At 39.7% G+C, this 18,817-nt stretch overlaps 1 protein-coding gene across 2 annotated transcripts in view; it reads left to right on the top strand.

Annotated features, from left to right (window-relative positions):
- NKAIN2 (sodium/potassium transporting ATPase interacting 2) overlaps nucleotides 1-18,817 on the top strand; it is a 529,566-nt gene that overhangs the window by 492,309 nt on the left and 18,440 nt on the right. For both annotated transcript variants that reach the window (XM_005487754.4, XM_074537869.1), the window contains one exon: nucleotides 7,649-7,709. In XM_005487754.4, the coding sequence (XP_005487811.2) occupies nucleotides 7,649-7,709 (61 nt within the window). The remainder of the gene's footprint in view (nucleotides 1-7,648; nucleotides 7,710-18,817) is intronic.

Below are 18,817 nucleotides of genomic sequence, written 5' to 3'. Positions count from 1 at the left end.
TTTTCTGGATCCAAGGGCCTGGTGTTCACACTCAAAGCATTGAAGTTTATTTGCCATATGGGTGCCTCAACATGGAGGGATGAATTTTCACTGAACAGAAACTCTCATATGTGTTTGTTTATCAGAAATTCAAAGCTCTCATGTACCTTCAAAATATTTTCCCTTACACAATCTGCACAATTTTTCTTTTTTTTTCCTACAGCTCCTCAAAAGAGTGAGCAGCATTGATAATCAACTGTCTCTTCTAACAGAGTTGAATTTAAAATGCTAGACATTCGTTTAGTGGGCTGCAAGGAGTCTGTGGCTTTGTTAGATCTGCAGCATAAAGAACCAATTTTTCTTATCCTAATCCTATGGCTGTCTGAAAAAGGTGACACACAGTAACACATAATGATAAGAAAAGCTACTGCTGCCAAAGGCAGTAAGATACCAAAGCCAGATGATTAAACCATTCCAAATCTTTCCCAGAAGACAAGAGGAAGCAAAGGTCCAAAGTTTTTTTCATAGAAGTTATCTTGCTATAAAACCTTCAGAACAAAACCCACATGAAGACACATATACACTTTTGCTTTAATAAACCATTCTTATTATTTACAGAAAAAATGGGGTGATGCATATTTTAAAACCTTTAACTTTGGGGGTTTTTTGTCTGTTTAATTCATTCTTTGTTGGTTTTTTTGTTGTTGTTGTTGTTGTCAAGAGGACAGAGGCAGTTTTCTTTAAAAATAAATGGGATTTTTTTGTGCAATCTACACAGCTCTAATGGCTACACAATTTTTATTTAGCCTGAAGAACAGGCACCACACACACTTGACCCCTGTACAATCAAAACTCTGTTCTCACAATGACAAGTTGGGCTACAGAGCTGCACCAAAAGAGGAAACAGAGCAATAGACTTTTCCACCTTCAGGACTTGCCATACACTTGGATTGGATGGAATTAACAAAAATACGTAACCAAAACTCTCCTCTGACCTTAATGAAGTCAGAAAATGTAAAGCAAAAACAATTCACAAAAGCAGAAAATATAAAATTAAAATTGCTCCAGGTTTACCATATTTTTGGCATCACTAATTCCTTCAGCCTGCACTGAGCAATGCACATTTGAGCTGCACCTAGTGCCTGCTGAATGCAGGTGGGGAATTTGTTCCTGGCCTCTCAGCCCCATCCTTGCTCCAAGCTGTCCCCTGGGGATCTGCACAGGTGAGCCCACCAATGAGATGTGCCTGCCTCAGCTTCTTGAGGGGGTACAGAGAATCCTGGCTGGGCCATTTCACCTGTGGGAGCAGGAATGTGAAGTTCAGTGTTGAGCCTGGATCTACAAGATGCTCCACAGTTCAGCTAACACAGGGGTTAGCAGTAAGTGATCCCCACATCACCTTGTGTGAGCTGGTAGCCCGTGTATTTGAGGTTACCTTTCAAGTCTGAGGCAGGGAAAAAAGGACAAGGTACTCTTTAGCAGTGAGATGAAATCATGGAAAAGCGCCAAATATCATGTGGTTGTCAAAAGCATAAATCACTCTGAAATCCCTAGGAAGAGTGAAGACTTGTAGAAAGTTCTAGGTCAAAATTTCAGAAAACTCTTGCTAAAGTTTAAGCTTTCTGGAAATTTGGGTCAAGCCAAATGTCTGTAATACAGCTACAAAACACATAAGTATCTCTTCCTTTCTACAGGGGTTAAAGGTTTGCACTGCTCTTTAGTGACAAGCCACAGTGCTGTGGTTTCAGTGCCCCTGTAGTCTCTTCAATTCATCAGGTGCAGCAGCCTGCCAGGAAAGATGCTCAGGGAATCCTGAACAAGATACAACTGCTCTCAAGCACCCAGCAACATTTCAAACAGAAGCTTTCTAGCAGGTCTCCACAGGGATCTTCAAATGTTTATACAAAAGGAAATCTCCAGAAAACTGAAGAGTCCACTGAGAAATAAAGGAAGATTTTATGTTAAGCACTTTCTAGACAGCTGTTATATAAAAAAAAAAAGATTATGATGCACTAGTTGTAATAAATGCAATTTTTATCACACTTGTCTTTTCCAATGTGCCTAGACTTATCTGAATTTATGATTCATGGTTTTACTGTATCTGCTAAAAAGAAAAAAATGAAAACCTTTGGGGCTGAGTTTTCAGCTCAAGAGAGGAAAGAAAAATAATTTGATGACTACACTGGCTAAGAAATTATCATTTTGGCTTGCTTTTAAATTTCATAAGTGCTCACTAGATATTATTGTGGACATGTCAGTTTGACATTAACTCTTTTAAATAATTATTTTGTTGTACAGAATAAAGCTACTTGACCATAGTAATGAAATCATCCTTTTGGACAGCACATAGTTAATTCTGTAAAAGAATGGCAGCAAGGCCACAGAGTCTACCTTCCCCATCAGGAATCTGTCCTTCTACCAATAGTTTGCCTATTCTCTCCTTTTATGATGAAAAAGATTTAAACTTGGAGGAATGACAGGGTTCTCATAATGTTAAATGTAAGCACAAATAAAAGCATACCTCAACAGAGTAGTTTCCATGGAACACAGCTTGAGTTTTGTACTAAACTCCAGCAATGATGTTCACGCACTGATGCAGCTCTGCTGAAGGCAGTGAAATCAAGCTTGAAAGGGTTTTTGCAGGGGGCAGCTTTAGAACCCCCATGACACCGACTTAAATCTACAGATATTGAGAGAAAGGTCTCTGCCTCACTTTTTCTGCTAAATAATGAGTATGATTCTTCTGAGAATCAATACACTAGAAGCTTTCTAGACAGTAATTCTCCAGTTCTTCAGTTGCTCATAATGTGTGTGTGTGTATATATATATATATAGCAATATATCTCCAGACTCCAAAAATCCATTTTAAAGAAACATTTCCTCTTAAATGCACATCACTGCAAAGGTTTTATGTGTGCAGACCAGTGCAAGCTGAAGAAATATGATTAATTTGCACATGGCTGGGCATGTAACATCACAGCTTTGCAATATAGCATTCCCAGAGCCAGAATTACATCCATGTATTTCTGCTGTATTATTGCTTGAACTAGCCCATATTCTGCTTAGGTCTTAAAGCAAAGTGTTTATAGACACCTGCAAAAATGTAATAATGAAAAGTAAATGCACAAGCCTTAGCTGTTTGAGAGATACTGAAACATTTTTTGATAGAAAAACACAATAGGTTTGTAGGGTTTAAATCTAAGGTCCATTTCACAAGACCAAGTATGGTTATAGAATAAAAACATATTCATTCAATGAAACTATGTGTTATTTCCACAACCCTTAACTCATTAATCCTCATCTCAAGCCTGCTCCTCACCACCCTATCCCAATTAGATCTCCTTTTAGTTTTTGTTTCTTCCTTGCCATCACTCTTTTGTTTCAATTTCCCAGCTTAATAAACATAACTTGTAGTAATTATCTATATAGATATTGCTTTAAAACAGGGAAGTGTGGGAACCTTGGTCAGAAATTATGGTTTTTTATATGATAGCCTTTTTTCCAAATCTGGTGCTCTTTGCAGTGTATAAAAACATTCATCTCCATGAAAGAAGTGAGAAAAAATAGCAAGACAGGATTTTAATCAATACTGATCTTGATTGAGTTTGATCACAGCACTTGACATTTTGAGCAAGTCTGGAAGTACACTCACAGTGACTCAGGCTCTGCCAAGAGTCTTTAGAGGTGTAACGGGACATCATTGACTTAGGTGGGAATATTCTACTTTTTTTGTTTTCCTTACACACCTATGATAAGGCAATAAAATGCATTAACTTCATTTTGTAGTTAATCTTCTTACCAAAGCTTCAGTAATGCTGTTTTATTGGTGATTTATTTTAGGCTTTGCTTGTCTTCTTTTTTTTTTTTTTTGACAGAAGGAAAATGGTTTTATCAACATGCTTAAAAACAAACAAACAAACAAAACCCCCAAAAATTAACCCCCCCACACAAAATTATTAAGTGTTTGAGATCATTGTTTTGAAATTAAGGTCATCAGATGCCGTCAAAATATACCCAGGGAGCTGGTGCAGGCATGGATAATGTGTCACTTTTAGAAAGAGCAGTATTCATTTATACTCTCATATGGACATATCAGGGAAAGTTGTAAAGAGCAGATTTTTTTCAAGGTGCAGAAAATGAGGTTCATAAAAACATGCATTCACTAATCACTCTGTGTATAAATGAGCAGGAATGTTGCTAATGGCTCCTTCTCCTCTAGAGGCCCATACTACAGCATTAAAATGTGAGTGGGACAGATGTAGACACCTAAGCTTGATGGGTCTGGGATCCAGAAATGATCTTCTGCTCATTGCACCTATTTCTTTTTATCACTGCATATTTATAAAAAAACAAAGCTCAGTTAATTAAAAAAAATAGGTAGAGATGCAAAGCAATCAGATTTTTCAAGCTAACTTTCCCAGTTTTTAACTGATTTTCTGAGACGGTCAGGCTCCTTCTCCTCTTTATCTCTGAGGACTCATTTCCTTCCTTCTCATGTATGACAAAAATCTTTTGGAGCTACTGAATCAGGAAGACTCTGCTCTGTGTAATTCTCATATTGCACTGAGCACTGCTGTGTTTGAGGACTTCCAAGGAATATAAGTGATGTGACTAACTTCTATCATTTGCTTTGGTTTGGGTTTCTTCTCTCCTATCCTTCTCCAGGATGAGGAGTTATTCACTGTTTTGTTTGGATTTGTTGGGAGTTTTGGGGTATTTTTTGTGATACAAAGGTGTATTGTGGTGTGCTTTTGGTAGAGAGAAAAGGTTAAAGTCTTGCACTATAACAAAGGTAGCAAATTTTGGAAGACCTATCAATCCATGTGGGAATTCATTAAAAATTTTAGTTGACCAAAGTCCCCAAGAAATCTCTGCTATCTGCATAGATGAGCTGTACCCTTCTTATAGAAGTCCTAGTCCACAGGGAAGGAAATATGTTCCTGATGTCTGTCTTGGGGATCTCTGCAGCTACCATGGGCTCAGGTCATTGAGTATCATCAAAGTGAAAATTGCCACTTTTGGTTCTCAGCCTCAGCTCACAGTGTGTGCCCACTGCTGCTGATGCAATTAGAAGGTAAACTTGAATGACTGTCACTGTATGAGAACTGATAAATTACTTCGTTAAAAAAAACAGACATAAGGAAAAACTAATGTGGGATTCAAGTAAGAACAAAATGATTATGTTTACCAAGCAAAGGGTTGGATAAATGTGGGAGAAGGGGAGGTTTCTTTTATGAACTCTGATTATCTCATGGGAAAAAACCCTGACATTCATACTTAGATCAGAACAATTTGAGCTTTAAGGCATTCTTTTAATCAACAAGCTCATCTGATGAAATGCTGTAGGATTTGCTTATATATCAAAGGAGTTCCCTAGAGATTTAAGCAATGTAACTGAATGCAATTAAAAGATCAGTTGTAAACACCATTTGTGATACAGTTTGTTTGCTGTGCTTTGTAAGATAAGTTTGGTTAATAACACATGAACCTGTGTTGGTTGACAAGACAGTAAAGTATTGAACTGTAGTGCAAGAAAAGGATTACCCTAGGAGCCTGCTAGAGATGCAGCCATTCAGCTATCTTGGATCTGATGGTCTGTAAAAAGAGAACAGAGAAACTATTATGCCAAGGTTCACATCCAAGAATGGAATCATTTATGAACAACCTTTCTGGGCCTAATTCGTTGCTGAATTAAACCTCAAGTAATGTCATTGAAGTCAATGGGGTTATGCAGGGCATAAGTCAGTGGAGCAAATTAGCTCTCTGTCTTGAAGCCAAGAAACAAAAGGGAAGAGGGATCCAATAAAGGAGAGATGAAATGCTGATATTAGCTGAATGCCACTTCTTGGTACAGTGTGTTCTTTGTGTCCAGCAGTGAATATTTCATCCTTCCCAGGTGTAAAATCTTCCCAGCAGCACTGTAAGGCAGATTTATAATAAATGACAAAATTAATGGTTTAGTTCCGTTGTAATGCAGCTTCTAGGATTCCAACAGGAATTTAAACTGTGAGCAGACAACACATATGCCTTCAGTGTGATCTCCAAATCCAGTCTTGATTTTTTTAGGAAAACCTTCAGGCTGACCTTTTTTTCCCCCTTTTGCCATCTCCTACCCATACAAATATTAGAAGGTAGCATTTGTAGGTATAGGTAGCTTTCTACATAGAAAACTGACAGAAATTACAGGAATATCTGTGTAAGAGCTGGAAAAAACTAGGTATAGTCACTGCCTCAGGTATGAAGGCACTACAAAATATAATGGATTTTTTTGCATTTAATTTATATATGGGTAATATTAAGGGCTCTAAGAACCCACAGTATTGCAGTGATTGTACAAATGCCTTGGATTAACAAAAAAAAAAATCCATTTTGACTAACCAGCATTCATAATACATGGTCTCTCAAATTTCACTTCTTCTACTGTCCAACCACTGATTACTCAAACTGAAGTCAAGATCATCATCTCCCTCAGCTGGAGATTATGGGCTTTGCACCACTCCCAGAGAGCTCACTCCTGGCTGAAGCCTCTAGGCATTTTTATTATCCATATAAAGAGCAAATTCCCGAAGTGTACAGATGGTTTTGCAGCTCATGAAAATATCTCAGTGAGGTGGCCTGTGCAGAATGACACATTTTGGCAGCACGGCTCACTTTTCTCCACACAGAGATCAAATAACTGGAATTCTTTAGACATCCTGCCATGCAAACTTCAGTGATGAGCTAAAGGATGAAAAATTTCTTATAATGGAGTAGAGAAAACTCTTCAGACCTACATGAAAGGAAGTTGGTTAAAGCAGGCAACATGTGACACGTGTTGCTGCTCCAGTATTTGTTCTTTTATTTCTGCAACAACACAACTTGCTGGAAGGACCAGCAGCTGACTCAGATGACATTTGGCCTGTTGCATGTATGATATTGGCCATTTATTCCTTTTTTTATTATCGTTTTTTTTTCAGGTGGTACTTCAATAACTACTCCAGATTTTCATTTTCTTTAAATCCCATTGCTCCTGTTTACAATTCAATTCTGGGCATGCTCTGCAGAGAGGATTGAAAGGAACAAGATACAAATTTGCCAGCTGCTATGTGAGATGCTGATGTAAACACATTCAGGACTATCCAAAGTGACTTGTGTTACGAGCCTTGGAGACTATTGCAGATATGGGAACAAGTTCTATTAATTCACAGCCCTAATTTCAACTGATAAAATATCATTAAAAGCTGGTTTACAAGTGCGCTGAATTTGTCCTTGATTTAGTTGGCACAGTTCTGATTTAAAAAAAAATTCTGCTAGAGGGCCAGGTTTTGTTGGGTAGCAAATCTGATTTTGACAGAAATATTTACATTTTCAGTAGCTAAAAGCTCATCCATCCAAATACTCATCCATTTTTGTTTTTTTTTTTCAATGATTTAAAAGATGTTAACTAGGTATTGGAAAAATTTTGATCAATTTTTGGAAGTTTTATTGAAGGATGTGTTTTTCAAGAAAGATGCAGAATTCCCCTATTTCTAATTAAAATTATTAAACTGTTGTGGAGAATTATCTTTACCTCCTCAAAGGAAGTCTGTTGAATTTTGTTGTTTCTATTTCTATAGTCACTTTTCTAAAGCCATCTCTTGTTTCTCTATGGTATCAGTCTTACATCTAACACTATTACATTTTGTTTCAGCTGGCAGGCTTCATCTATGCCTGTTATGTTGTGAAGTGTATTACTGAAGAAGAGGACAGCTGTAAGTACTAAAGCTTTATTACATACAAAATGAATTCTTTTTTTCTTTTTTTTAATCACCTCTCCACTATGCTGGCTCTTGCTGACTTCAACCTAAATGCCATATTATACTGTAGCCAGTTTATGTTTTCTGTCCATCCTTCTTGGTCTAAAATCCGGAAATTCTGAGACAAAGGAGGAATGAAATACTGGTTTAAACATACACCTCTCTCCTGGAAAGATCATTGCAACTCTTTATCTCATTACTTATCTTAAGACATAAAACAAGGGGTTTTTTGGTTTTTGTTTTTGGTTGGGTTTTTTTTAATAAAAAGAAAGAAAGAAATCTCAATTATATCTCAAATACAAGTTGGTTTTTTTTTCCTTGCACCAGGCTTTTATTAACTATATTCAGAGTAATTGGTTACAACTGAAGTTATAGTTCTTTTGTGTTGGCATTTATGTTGTCCTGTAAAAGCAATTCTGGCAAAAAAAAAATTACTTTAGATCATTGCAGGACTTTAATTTATGAGAGGTTAAACAGTAGAGCTCCTCTTTGTTCCTCTTTGTTCCTACTCCTCCCAGGGTGCACTTACATGAAGTGAAATGATTTCATATTGATGTAGATTTGTGTTTCTTCTGCTTATTTATATCAATAGAATCCTGTTGAGCAAAATTTGCTCTTATTGCATTCTGTAGAGTCAACCCATTTCATTTTTTTCTCTACTCTAACCCAGACTTTTTTAAAAATGTCCACTGCAGCATTTCACTACATCTTGGGATTCATACTAAAGCACTTTAGAAACAAGTATCAGAACTGCATGTAACTTTGATAAAATATACATGAATCCTAGGGAGAGCTCTGCAACAGGAAGCTAAAGGGTTTTTATTTGATTGAGAGCACTGCTAGGACTGGTGGGGGTTCCTTTGTGTGTTCTCCTGTGTGGAAAATAGCTACAACCCTGTAATCTATTGGCAATACAGTGTCACTGTGAACCATCAAGGGGAGATTTAATGCTGAAATCAAACCACCACACTTTGGAGGTCGTTTTGACTATGCTCATTTCAGTTGTCTTTGTGTTTCTGTGGAAGCGAGGAAGGTATAAAGAGTACAAAGGGGTTGGGAAGCTGTGTGGAGCAGGGCCATGTCGCAAATAGACTTTTCTGTTTAGAGAAGTACTCTGTCAAATGTATTTTCTCCTGCTTTCCCATTAAGTGCATTCATTATCCACAGAGTTGAAGGAGAGTTATTCCTTGTCCCCCAAAAATGGAATCCCATTCAATACTGTTCTGCCCTCTCCTCTAAGGGCTTAAATATTTTTTTCACTATTCTCTAATGCTTTGGGGCACTATGAAATAAGTAAAAAGCAAGGAAGGGACTTGAGATTTGGCTCACCAATCAAGCGCAGAAGTCAGAGCACATTTGGGAGATCTCTCCCATGGTTCATAAAGCAGCATTCCTGGCAGGAATGCCACAGCCAATATGGTATTGTTTTCTTCTCTCTGCACCAAGAGCTCCCTGTTGTTCAGCAGCCATAGATTGTCATGCTTCTTTAAATATTTTCTTGCTATCACCTTGACTATTGTGTCATTACTTTTGTCATTTAGATTTCATTATTACTTTGTACACCCCAGCCACATTCTCCTCATCCAGTCAAAGAGCACCTCACCCATCTGCCAGCGCCTCTCTGAGGCACCAGGGTGAATCCCCACCCAGTGCAATGATGCCAGCACAAGCTCAGGTGCTGCAGCTTCCCCTCTGCTGAGGTTTGGAAGCTTGGCTGGCCAAAAAGGGAAAGGGAACGTCTGTGGCTGAGTTGTGCCAACAGTGTAATAATCCTCAGATTGGATCTGGCCCCTCGAGGTATCATAAAATTAAGACAGCTTCAGTTTCTATGGAGAGGCCTCATGAAGTAGCAAGTAAGAATGATTCTAGTTCTCTCTCTGCTCAGACATCCACTGACAGCCAGAGCCTGCAGTCTATACAAATACTCCCTGCTCAGGTTTAATTTAAAATTATTTTATTTTTTTAGATACATTTTCATGCTTTTTCCATCCCTTTTGGCAACACATGCATCTATCGTGCTCTTCTGAGAAGTGTATCCCTTATGGATGTCATGTCATTTAGTATTTGTAAGGATAAACATGTTGGGTCATACCAAACTCTCATTTAGTCACAAGTCCTTTCTGATGAGACAGAACCAAGAGAAAAAGCCTTTTGCTTTTCACGATGGACAAAGTGAGCACCCATACACTCAATTCCATTTCTTCTGCTTTGCTAATGGGCCATGGGAACAACAGCAGTCCAAAAGAAAAGCAAAAGAGGCAGAAACACTGAACTTGGCAGAACTGAGCAGCAAGGCATAAGACCGGAGAAAAAGCCATGCAATGTCCAAGAGCCAAACCCAGGCATGTTCCAGATTTTAACCAGATGAAGATATTGACACTGCTCTGGAGTATGGAAAGTGTCTCATCTCCTGTTGGCACAGAGCCTCAACTGTAAAAACACAGTCAAGTTGCTCTTAAGCTGCTTCAGCTGAATTAGCTTTGCTCTCAAAGTAATTGGAACAAGCTGAAAGAATTACTATTTCTCCATTCCTTATGCAGATTTTATTAAGAGAAAAAATGAAGTAGGGTAGAATTAAGCAAACATTTCACTAAGATTAACCTGCTCTAATCTCACTAAAGGATTAAGAATGGAACAATACAGTGATAAAATCATGGTCATAACTAGGACTGAATCAGCAAGCCTAGAGGTTTTAATTACTCACACCCCAAATAAATCCAGCTGCATGGCCCCTAAATCAAAGCTCAAGCCTGTGCTACCTTTCATGAGAACAATCTGCTTTGGTTAATTCTGCACCAAGGATTAAAGAGGAAGTTGCTTTGTCTCCTGGTATGACCCCAGAAGTGCTCTGGTGCACACCAAACTGCAGCACTCATGTCTTCCCAAGGGGCAGACAAGAGCAGCTTTTCCATGGCTGCTTCTCTCAGTGGAGGTTTACCACTCCCAAATATTTTCCCTGTGGATGCATAAGAAGGTGGAACTCTGAAGGTTGGAGTGCCTCTGGTCTTTTTCTGGGAAAGACAAGGGAGTGCAGGTCCCTAGCAACATTGCTGCCAGCTCTACACTCTCTTCTGTCACATTCACATTTTCTGAAAAATGCCTTCACCCAGGATTTTTCTCCTGGGAAGCTGAGAAGCCCCAGAGAAAAATGGAAACAATAATCATCTCATTTGCTTCTCCTCTGTTTTGCTCATCTGGAATGTGTTTGGAGATTGTTTACCCATAGGTGATTGTTTCATTGGTTTCTGGTGTGAGTGTTTACACTCATTGGCCAATCAGTGCCAAGCTGTGCTGGGACTCTGGAGAGAGTCGCAAGTTTTCATTATTATCTTTTTAGCATTCTGTAAGTATCCTTTCTGTATTCTTTGGTATGGTTTAATATTCTTTAATATAATATAGTATCATAAAATAATAAATTAGCCTTCTGAGAAAATGGAGTCAGATTCATCATTCCTTCCTGCCATGGGGGTCCCAGCAAATACAATAACTCCTCTTCACCACTGCCATTGGAATGCCTAAGCCATTGCCATTCTTAGCTTATTAGCATTATTAGCTGCAGCAATTAAAAATAAAACATGAAAATGTCAGCAACAGCCATTACTTGGAGGCATTCAATGACTGTGAACTTGTTGGAGCTCCTCGTTTTTCTCCCAAAATCATGTTAGGCCTGCATTTTTCAAAGGCTGCACATTATTTTTAATAACATCGAAACGTTCCTTTAATGTGCATTTGCTCGCTAGCAATTTGGCTCCCTGCTATAAGCTGCTACTGCCTTGCTAAAAGAAAATTCAACATATTTCTGAAAACTTCATTAACTGTATAGACATTTTGCGGGGAACACTGGAATATAAGCAGTCAAGCAGCATCCTCCCAGGGCTTTTTGTATCTAGCAATTAAGAAAGAAACCTAGGTTACGGAAATGAGAATGTTGCACTCACAGGTTCTGTTGAGAGTAAGGAGATTTGCTTGTTACTAGAGGAACAGCTTTGGCTAGGAATGAACCTCAGCTAAGAGAAAATCTCTAATTTAGTCTGTGTCTCAGTGTAAAATCCTAACCTAGAAGGCTCTCTTGCTGACCCAGAGAGGGAGCAGAAATAGCGTTTACCTACTATTAGGCAATGGCAAGGCTATCAGAGAACAAATATGGCCCCTCTGAATGTTCCCTTGTGTACCATGAGGTACAACCTTTGCACCACCTGATGCTAGCAGGGATCCAGCCTGCACATACACTTTCTTCTTTTCTCCTGGCATTGTTTCCAGTTAAACTGCAAAGCAAAAGAAATTGCAACTTTGTCTAGAAGATTTTTGCTGCATATTTCCTGGAACCCTGCTACAGGGGATGTCTTGGCACAGAAGTGAAGCTCTATATAACCCTTTAAAATTCTTTCACTCCTCCCCCTCCAATAAAAATTCTGATTAAAGACCGCATTTGAATTACTGAAAATGTTCAGCAAGACAGCAATACCCTAGATAGGAAATATCTTTTGATAAACAATAAAGCATTATGTGCCAATCAACTTGGTGCCAAACAATATTCCACTCTGGGATCCACGCTGACCTGGGAAGTACAAAAAGTGATGACAAAGATTTTCTTTTAAAAGACAGTATTAAATCCATTATATGTGAGAGATGCGAAATTTGGCATGCACATGGGATAGACAGAAAAACATTTTCTTTTTATCTCTGTTATAGGCAATCTTCCACCTTTGGGCAGGTTGTTTAACCTCTCCATACTTCTGTTTCCCATATTTAAAATGGGAAATAATTGCAGGGACAAACTCACAGGCGTGTTGCTTCATAACTTTGAGCGTCTGGGATGAAAGCACTATTGAAGTGCAGAATATGCTCAGGTATCGCTTTTTTTCTGTGCCAAATGCTTGTCACAATCTGCTTAGTGAGACATTACAGAGAAATAATACCCCAGCTTCCATTCCTGCTTAAAAAAATCTCTAAAACAAAGAGAAAGAGAAACTGGTAGCAAACATTTGAGTATTAATACTGCTTCTTTGTTTCCCATCCCAAGTTTGTGGTTCCCAGAATTTCTTGACGGTAATTTGCTGTTCATGGACTTCCTTAGCCACAAGAGGTCTAGCTGTATTAGTTTCCCATAGTGGTCTTTTCTTCTTGAAAGTTCCAACTATGTATGAAACAAGAAAGGTTTTATAGAACAGCCTCCTGACCCAAGGAGATCTCATACCTCAGCTATACACTTCCTTTGTTTTGCACCTACCATTTGTGTAGTGTGTCCTGAGTCTGGTGTTTTCTCTGGAAAACACAAAAGATTCCATCTTCACCTTTTCCATGCTGGCGCAGTTGGCATCCATCTCACACTCCTACAGCCACATTAAGTAGGCCTGCAGCTTAAATTAACAATCAAGATTTCCAGCACAGTCAGTGGAGGCAGGGATGCAACCCCAAAGAGCAACATGCCCTATCTGTGGTAGACCCCTCTCTCATGACACAAGGAATCACTGGTCTGACTTGTTTTGTTGAACAGCCTGCAGAGACAGCGCAGCAACAAATAATAATAGGAACAAGTAAAAGCCAATATTTAAAACATAGTTATTCTCCAAACTGCTGAACAGGTCATTGTGAATGGGAATGCAAGAAATATGCTACAATTTTGAAGCTTCAGCTTGTTTTTGCTCAGCTGTGCTCTTCAATTTACAGCCTGCAGCTCAATTAGAAGCTTTTTCTATTTACTTGTTTCATTTAGTGTGGTGACTGCTACATGATATAAGTAAACCAGAGGGAGGAAAATGGGATGCCTTTGGCTGTCAGTATGCTGATAGAAGTGTGGAGGGAGAGAAGCCTTTGAAATCCCAGGATGCTACTTCATGTTTGTCATCCTAAGGACAGCTGCCTTGGAGAGCCGCGATGCCACCAGGAACATTTAGGAAATTCCCTGACACGCCTGTACAACATCAATCTTTTGTACATATCAATAGCTGGTTCCTGTGTTGTTATTTCCAGTCATGTCCTGTCTGGGAGGGGGCCCCTCACGGAGCAGAAGGCTGGTGTTGAGCGTCTCGTTCTCCTCGGCACAGAGCGCAGGCAATCTTTGTCCCCTAAGGTGCGTGTGCTCGCTGCTTCCGAGGCACAGGCTGAAAACGTCTGAGCTGCAGAGTGCAGGCTGAAGCACAGGGGAACAAGTTTATGGCAGGAAGATATGACAAGTGAAACCGGCTGCATTTGAGATGCAAATGGAGCTGAGCAGTCCAAGGTGTCACAGGGCTTGGCAGACATTACACAGCCTGCTCTGCGATCATTTGGCACAGCACTGCAGAGAGAAACAAACTTAAAAGCTCTGAGGAGGTGCAGTTTGTTTAAATAATGGCAAGTAATTAGTCTGAAGACAAAATCAGTGATGGCATTTTATAATTACAATTAATTTAAAGGTTAATTTCCTTTGGTGCTAAAGTCTTATTTAAAACATTTACCAGGAAGGGAAATTAGGATGTTACTATCTAGATGCATGGAATGCTTCTGGGAATCCATGCCTATTATCACTAGAAAATTAGGTTAGATTCAAAGTGGGAATTTCAATTCATTTTAGTGTATAATAGATGGTGGTCAGGGCCTTGAGTCAGAAGGTTTGCTTAGGGTAGACTGTATGATTTGCATTTTCTTTGTTTGTGGGATTAATTGCAAATGTTTCTAACAAAAGGGCTGGGTTTATACATGAACAAGCTTGACATGAAAAGAAAATTGGTTATGGATTGCTGCCTTCGTAACTAATGAAGTTGATGCTCAAGGAATCCCTAGGAGACAGGGTTGTGGTATGAGACAAATATATAAATAAAATCACACAAGGGAAAATGGTGGCATTGCTGGCTTCATCTCTGATGATTTCTTTTCTCCCTCTCCTGTCTTCCCTGCCACTCCCCCCGCATCCATCACCACCTCCTTTGGGGATTGTCAACTCCCAGTTTAAAAATGTCTAAATAACATAATGTAAAGCTTGAAGGAAGTAACATTTCCATTCCAGCAGCTCATCACAATGCAATACCGCTTAATAAAATCATTGCATTGTAACAGCCGGGGAAATATACTTACCTTACATTTTTTTTGACTATAGATCACACAATTTTTACCTATTCAAGAATGACATTGCAGAAAATATCTGCCCATGTCAATAGTGAATGAACTGATAACATCTGTTTTTTTGAAGAAAGATACATTTCATACCAAACCATTGGGAAAATATTACTCTTAATAAATTATTTATTTCAGGAGAGGAGCACAAAGGCATTCAGACCATGAAACAATGTCCCAGGCAGTTGTGTCAAGCCAGTGGCAGAAATTAGGTAGTAACTAGTGATGGTTCTGATAACAAAGGCTACAGATCATTTGAAGCAATGCTCAGGTTGTTGATGCAGCTGAATAGGGTGTGGTCTTCCTAGACATGGAAATATTTTGACATTGGGAAAAAAAAAAGCTCATATTCAAAATCAGGAAAAAATTAGCAAAATCTGAAGCTCTCCACAAGCTGAAAATTGCTTGCAAAATACTTCCAGGCATGTTTTGTTCTGGTGCTGGTGAAAGACTCCATTTCAACATCAGTACTTTCCTGCTACTTTGCACTGAACATGGAGGGCTGTCTTTGAAAGGAGACTCTCCAATGGGGAGCATCTCCCCCTTCATCCCCTGAGGAAGAAGAGAGACAGTTTTTGGATTCTGAAGAGGAACAGCCTGCAAGTGGCCATGTGGGGCTGCTGCCCCCTTCCCCACCCTGGTGTCCAACCCTTTGAGGGCCACAGGCTGCCTTCTTAGGGTTTAGGTGGGTTAGTGGGTGAACGGCAGGTCCTGGCTATCCAAGATCACTCCAGGCTGACAGATAGCAGAGTCTTGGAGAGGAATGGTGATGAGCTGCTGTGGGTGGACCAGACTAATTAATTATTTCCAGTGGCTCTGCAAAGGACACCTGCCCACAGCCTTAGTGTCCTTCCTGCTGAGACAGTCAGTGTGAGCTCCTTGCAGTTTCCTACATGCCATGAACATAGCTTTGTACTAAATTATTTTTATCAGCATGACTCCTGTTAAAGTTTTCCTTATTGCTTTTCCTTTCAAATATCTAGATAGGTCTTCATTTGCATTGGATTGTTAACTTTCATAGATTTGGACCTTAATTCTCCCCTTTGTTGCACCTACTAATGACTCTTTTTCTAATTTATTAGTGTGGCAGTCACACTTGGAGGCCACTGCCCCAGGCATTTTCTTTTTCCTTCTTTTCTTCTCTTTATTGCTCACCCCGAGCAGTGATCTGGCTAAGAACAATTTTTCCTAACAACTCATTTGATGACTTCTACAATAATTCTGTCTACCACACATTTAATCCTTAGAATGATTAAAATCTATATGGCAGGGCTATATTTTTTTGCTCAGCACTTAGGGATGAAAATTTGAATGCAAATGGCTGTTATCCAGCAATGCTCAGGTCTATCCAGTTTAGAAAAATAATATATTGTTCAGACTATTATTGTTCTCTTAGCTTATTATTGTTCTCTTGCCCTCTTAGCTGATTGCAGGTCTTTTACTGATTCTTTCTTTACTAAGCATCAGACAAGCCCCACTGCAGGTTTAGAAACAATCCTTGCAAAGCCTCACAGAGGTCAGGCAGCAACCCTATTTCCAGATGTACAGGCTGACAGGTGGCTTGCTGTATTTGCCAGGTATAAAAGGCAGTGCTGGCCATTTCTCATTGCTGCAGCTATGCTCCAGATGTTTCCACCTGCCCTTTGGTCCTTATTCCTGCCTGCCTTATCCCTGGTCCCAGTTTCTACCTTCAGCCACCTTGGGCTCATGCCTCCCAGTCTTTGCTTGGTTAGTCCTGACTACTTTTATACCAGCTCCTTTCTGCTCAGCAAGCACCTTGGTTCCCATCCTCTCAACATGGTTCCCACTATTGGCCAGCCTTGCCTTGCAGAGGCCTTGCTCCAGAGCATGGTCTTCCTCATGTCATGGTCCAAGAATCAGCCGCTGACCAGACGCCTTCTCCACCTGCAAATCTGAGACAAATTGTGACTTGTCTAATTTCTGGACCCACAGCACCATTCATCTTGGTATTTTCTGCTGGGTACAACCATGAGCTGGATACACCTGGAAAGCAATATCTGCATATCTGTTGCTGGATAACTGTAGGGAGCAACAGGCAGAGACCCCTGCCTGTATTTCTGTGAGGGCAGAAACACCAGATCATATTTATTAGACTTCACAAACCTGAGTACCTCCCCACTCCTACATCTTATCTCAGAAGAGCTGATAAAAGACTCAGCCAGGGGATCAGCAGAAATAGAGACAGAAGAAGATGCTGCCTTACACCAACAAGAAACACGATAAAAGGAGAAAAAATTGGAGGACAAGGCCCTGTGAAGTAAAAAATTACTGAATCATTTTGACTATCATACAAGTAAACAGTATGAAAATAGTGGCAGTGGAGCAAAATCTGAGCTGAGAAACTCCATCAAAATTTGTGTAAGGGCTTCCCTTTGCAGCTCCAGTGGCCATTGTAGAGCTCACAAATGCCATGAGGTTACAGTTTCAAAATCTGAGGTTTTATATCCACCTTGCAAATGGCTGAGCTGAGAGCACTCACAGGCCCTTCATTACTGACTGCTTGGCAGAAATGCTGCTCATTGCACCACAAGAACTGGACATCATGTCCAAGTCCTTATGCCATTTCTGAATTCTCCTGTGACAGCAGAAAGGGCACAGCCTCATGTGCTGGCAGATGTCTCCTTCCCCATGTTTCCCTGGTGTTTGGCTCTACTGTGGTTTGAGAGCCTAAATCACTGTGTACTCAGCACAAAGACCAATAATGTTTGATTACCACTGTAAACAAACTTTATGGAGATCACATTCAAGCAAATCTCCTCCTGTGTGCTATTTTGTGGAACAGCCACCAGACCATTCTCACAGCATAAAAAGGCAGCAGCACTGAATTGTTTGGAAGTGTCTTCACCAAACGGAGAGCTGGGTAGCAGGATACTGGCAAAAATGGAAGAGCAAAGGTGTCCCCATATGTTTTTTAATATTTTTGCCCCATATGTCATTTCCAAGGTATTAAAACGAAACTTAATTTTACTTCCCTCCATTTATTTTTTTTCTCAATTTGGCCAGCTTTTAGCTACCGCTATTTATGCACAGCTCTCTCTTGCCTCACATACTTCTGCACCAGCACTGCCCTCAGTAATGTTATTAGCTGTAGTTTGTTTGCCATCTCTCCTTCCTTCCAGCTACACCTGCAGTGATGTACCTTGCTGTGACAGTGGAGCTCAACTGCAGTACTTCAAAAACCTGAGTCCAGGGAGCCAAGTCTTTGGCTCTGAGAGGTTGCAGATAAATTTAAGACCTCGCAGACCAGATGTAGGATATGAACACCACGTGTTGTCTCTCTGCTATACCACACAGGACATATGTCCAGTCATGGCGTGCACATGCACCTCCATGGTCATTAACTCTTTTTTTTAAAAGGTATCATCTTTATCATGGGTAATTCTAGGGTTTTTTATATTATTTTAGTAGATGCATGAATATAGTTAAGGACCATTGTAATGCCAAGCACTGGGGTTTTTTTTCTGCATCGCATTTAGTGGTCCTTCTAGATACTGTAGACTTCCAGAAATGGAAAATGAGAAACCCATTTATGCCTCTCATCCTGTCCTGAAGTACAGCAGAAACAGTGGGGACTCTGACTGTGAGCAAAGGTTGAAATTTCACATTCCTGTGGGTAATTATTGATAGAAAGTATGTCCCTACTTTGAGCCTATGTCTTGTGTTACATTTGTAACAGTCATATGTCTGACAAGACCCTTAACACAAGCAAAAGAAGAAAATAATCTGAAATTTTTTAAATGCATATTTCAGATAAGTAGTACTGCTATTATCCTATTCAAGTGCAGCTAGGAAAATAAAAATTTCAGCACACAATATTTCAAAGGTGGGTTTGCATGGCCAGGTTTTAAAGGGGGCCACAGGGGTGTGTTCTGTGAAGAGCTACTAGAAGTTTCTCCTGTGGCTTCTGATAGAGCCAGTGTCACACAGCTCCAAGATGGACCTACTGC

This window comes from Zonotrichia albicollis, chromosome 3 (genome assembly GCF_047830755.1).
Source record: "Zonotrichia albicollis isolate bZonAlb1 chromosome 3, bZonAlb1.hap1, whole genome shotgun sequence".
In the NCBI taxonomy this organism is placed as follows: Eukaryota; Metazoa; Chordata; class Aves; order Passeriformes; family Passerellidae; genus Zonotrichia; species Zonotrichia albicollis.
Note: the sequence above shows the minus strand (reverse complement) of the source record. Positions and strands in the feature narration are given on the sequence as shown.